This window comes from Apteryx rowi, unplaced genomic scaffold (genome assembly GCF_003343035.1).
Source record: "Apteryx rowi isolate R43461 unplaced genomic scaffold, aptRow1 scaffold_571, whole genome shotgun sequence".
In the NCBI taxonomy this organism is placed as follows: Eukaryota; Metazoa; Chordata; class Aves; order Apterygiformes; family Apterygidae; genus Apteryx; species Apteryx rowi.
Genome location: NW_020450840.1, coordinates 149,430 through 153,510, shown reverse-complemented (window position 1 = coordinate 153,510; position 4,081 = coordinate 149,430). Strand labels below are relative to the sequence as shown.

At 58.0% G+C, this 4,081-nt stretch overlaps 1 protein-coding gene across 1 annotated transcript; it reads right to left on the bottom strand.

Moving 5' to 3' along the window:
• Positions 1–2,301, bottom strand: LOC112973897 (transmembrane protein 17B-like). The gene is made up of 4 exons (XM_026082307.1): positions 2,184–2,301; positions 1,684–1,787; positions 1,175–1,288; positions 1–309 (listed from the first exon to the last, which is right to left on the bottom strand). The coding sequence occupies exons 1-4, from the start codon at positions 2,299–2,301 to the stop codon at positions 1–3; spliced, it is 645 nt and encodes a 214-aa protein (XP_025938092.1).
• Positions 2,302–4,081: the final 1,780 nt, after the last annotated feature.

Here is a 4,081-nt window from a genome sequence, read left to right as displayed (position 1 = left end):
CTACAGAAGGACTGTTCCTAGAGCATCATCTGTCCTTGACCTCCTGGCCTCCTGCTCCTTTCTGCCTTCACGTCGTGGTCTGTCCCCGTCCTTGAACTGCTGCAGGTAGAACTGCGTCGCAAGCTGCTTGGTCATTGCCCTCAGCGCAAAGAAGGCCACTGGGATCTCGGAGGCCAGGAATGCTAGGTAAAGGATGTGGACAGCTGTCTCCAGGGGCAGCCGGATGATGTTGTTGTCCGTGAGCAGGAAAAGCAGGAGGGGGAGCTGGATCAGGAACGAGAGGAGGAGGAACCCAGCGAGCTCAGGCACCTGTGCAAGCAGAGGTTGCTGAAGGGAGGACCCAGACGCCCTCTGTCGGGCACCACCCCAGGAAGCCTGGCTCAGCAAATGGAAGTGTGAGGCAGGGTGCTGAGCACTGTCTGGAGAATGGGACACGGGCCTGGCAGCAGAGGCTGCCTGGGCTGGCTTCAGCTCTCCTGCCAGGGCCCCGGCTCTGCTGCTGATAGGCAGCAAGGCCTGCACGAGCGGCCAGCACCTGCTGACTGAGATATCTAGTCTGGCTAATGTGCTCCACAGTGTGACCAAGCCCTGCTCCACCTGTGTGGGGTTGAGCCCCTCTTGGGGTCTGTTTTCCAACCCAACCAGCTGGGAAACTGTCCCCAGATACTGGCTATGCAGTGGAGTATCCAGCAACATACTGTTCCTGCTGGACTGGGAGGCAAAGAGGGAGCTCCTCTGTACAGGCGCTGTGGTAGAAGCCGGAAGGGGCTAGCAGCCCCAGGAATACCCTGCTGCAGTCCCTGGATGAGATGTTTTGCCAGACTCAGCATCTGTGTCCCAGGGCTGTCCACCTTGACCTAAGAGCTGTGCTCAAGAGGTCAGGCGCTGCAAAGCCCAGCACTGGAGAGGGGCGCGCTCACAGCATGGGGAGGGGTAAAGCAGGACGGTGAGCTGGTCCCCTGCCTCCAGGTCCTGACAGCGCCTGTGTTTCCCTCCTTGGAGAGCTGCAGGAAGGCCCAAGGAGGGACTGAAGGTGACAGTAGCGTAAGCCCAGGTAAAGGGGACATGTAGAACAGCCACAGCTTCTTCCCCAGCGCAGCCTGTCCTGTGCTGCCCATCTCCTGTCGCACTGAGCACAGGGACCGTGCTGGAGCAGCATGGAGCTGGCTCTTACCTTCTCTTGTAGGTTCCCTATGTAGCCCAGGTAGAGGCGGAAGCCCTCGGCCAGTGAGAGGATGAGGAAGGCAGCAACCAGGAGCAGCTGGTAGTACCGGGGCAGCAGGCTGTACTGCAACAGGGCGGCAAGTGAGAGCGTCACTGAAATCACAGCCTCGTCCCAGCCTGCCCCGACCGCTGCGCCCTGTGCCCTGCACCCCAGGCTCCTGCTTTGCGCTGGTGCCCAGCCCTGCAGGTTCTGCTCTGCCCTGGCCTCCCGGTTTGTGCAGGGATTTCCATTTCTCTGAGTGGGAGGTGATCCATCCTATGTTGTGGAAAATGGGGTGCTCTGGTCATGATTGTAAGTGTGGGGGGAACCCGTTACTTTTGAAAAATGGTCCCCCGCTCCCCTGTTTAACGTGGCCCCTTTGGTCCAGCCCCTCTGCACTGCCCTGCAAGGCAGAGGAGGAGACTTGCCTGCCCTGCCCCAGCAGGACTCTCCCCACCCCGAGTCCCGCAGAATGGTACCTTCAGTTGGAGCATCGTCCCCTCGGCCAGGCACCAGAACGGGAAGTAGCAGACATTGAAGTACAGCATCATCTGCAGGGGCAGGCTGGCCAGCACCTCGCGGGCTAGGCAGGGGGAAGGCAGGAGTGGGCAGATCTCCCCGGCACCGCCCAAGGCATCGTTCTCCGCAGGGAGACCCTGCCTTGCAGCTTGCCAGGGGAAGAGAGATGGCCCGGGCCATGCTGGTGAGGCTGCAGCAGCTCTGGAGGAGCTTTGGCCATAGGGCAGCCTGGCAGGGCCCAAAGCCAGCACAGGGGACACCTTGTAACTTGCAAGAACTGCTGTTTGCAGCAAATGCATTTATTTTTGCTCTCACCCATCACTGGGTAGGTGCAGGGGACCCATCACCCCTGGCTTGGAGGCACCTGGCTGCTTTTTTGAGCCAAGCAGGCTTGCAGTGATGAAGCAACAGCAAAAAAACAAATATCCTGCTGCACCCAAGCCTTCTTCCAGCACTATACCTGGGTGGTAGATCTGGGCAGATCCGCTGTCCCGGGTCTTGTTGTTGATGAACAGGGAGCCGCTGAGAGTCGTCAAGCCCCAGCGGATGTTGCGGGGCAGAGGCGTGTGCACAGCCATGGTTAGCAGCTGAGCTCTGCTCACTCCCAGCCTGGCTCAGATGGGATTAGCCAGAAGGTGATTAATTAAATGACAAGACGGGCTAATGCGTGGGACCACCCAGCCATTCATTGGCTCCTAAGGGACAAAGCTGCTGTGAGCTGGGAGGAACACGCAGGGGTCGGGAAGCCTTTGGCTGGGACACCAAGCTCCTGCTGCCAGCGCACATATGGTTGTTTGCAGGGGAACAGTGTCCATCCCAGACACCCTTCTCTTGCCAGCTGATTTAACTGCAACAGGCTGAGCTGGCCCTGTGGTGACTGCCTCGTCTGTGCTGTGGTGGCTGCTGCCGGGAGGATGGGGTGTGTGTGCTGTGCTGACATGACCACCCCAAGCAAGGACAGCCCGGGGGAACTTTTGCAGCATCTCGGGTTTATTCCTTATTGACCACAGCCCATAACCTTCCACAGATCTGGTGTCCATAGAAAAGTGCTCAAGCTGAATTCCCACCATTCCCTATCCAGAGGGGCCTCCAGGCCAAGACATAATATGGATAACAGCTAATAAATTTGGTTAGGGGCTGTTGAGATTTGTGCACCTGACTGGCTAGAGCAGGAAGCAGTGGGAGTGGGGAGGCCCTAGCAGTACTGCCACTAGGGCTGGTGTGTGGGACCGGCATGTGCTGCCCCTATAACCTCGCAAATCCCTCAAGGGCAGTGTTTAACCAGCTAACAAATAAATTCATTGATTTTCCTGGTGCCTCTAATGATGAGGAGGGAAAAGTTCCCTCTTTTCTAACATCCCTGCCAGTTGCTAACTTGTTCCCCCAAAAGTGTTGTTTCTATGGGATGTGCTAGGCATTGAGCTGCTCTCTGTGCAAGACAGCAGGTTTCTGACGCGGGGATTCCTGCAGGCAGCCCCAGATGCTGGGGCTGATATACAAAAAACTGATTGCTCTTTAACTCTAGTGGTTCAATCCAGTATTCCTTGCTCTGCCTTCTGCTTGCAGGGCCTTATGATGGCAGCATCGCACCTAACCTTGCCCTGCGTTGAAGAGGGGTATTCTGCATCCCTCACCAAATGGGTTTTGGCTGAGAACCCCTTTGTGCAAGATCCTGTCTGATCCCACCCTCTCCGGCAGGAAAACAGCAGGACACAGGGTTTGGGCAAGGGACCAAGCAGGGAAATAAACTGCAGCATTGCCAAGTTGGGTAAGTGGCCTTTATTTCCAAGGCGAGAGCTCCCATTCAGCCATGCAGGAGCTACAAGGATATGCGGAGTCTCCGCTCCATGGGGGGGAGCGCAGCATGTTGCACCAGCTCCTCCATCACTGTGATGGAGACAGGGCAGTGCTTCTCTCTGTGCACCCTCTGCCACAGCAATCTGCTCCTGTGCACCCTCTCCCGCCACACTACACCCTGTGCTCCATCAGGGGTACAAGGCTGCATTTTAATCAGTGTAATTATTGCTTACTTAAAAATCCCTGACTGGACTGTGAGGACGCCCGGGGAGGGGACGGCACGTGCCAGGGCCCCAGGGTGCATGCACGCCATGTCTAGCCCCTCTCTCACACCCTCCACCCTGCCACCTCCTGCAGAAGCCGCTTTCGGAGTGCGCAAGCAGGGAAGTGCTGGGGTGCAGGATCATGCAGGGGGTAGGTCAGTAGCTGTGCAAGGGGTCTGCTTTGACCCGCAAGGCTGATGCTGGCCCTGCCTGAAGCATCGGAAGGGCAGGAGGAGCRGGCGGGAGGGATTTGCTGTGCGGTGCTGAGCCAGTGCCGGGGCACGTGCAGCCCACGAGG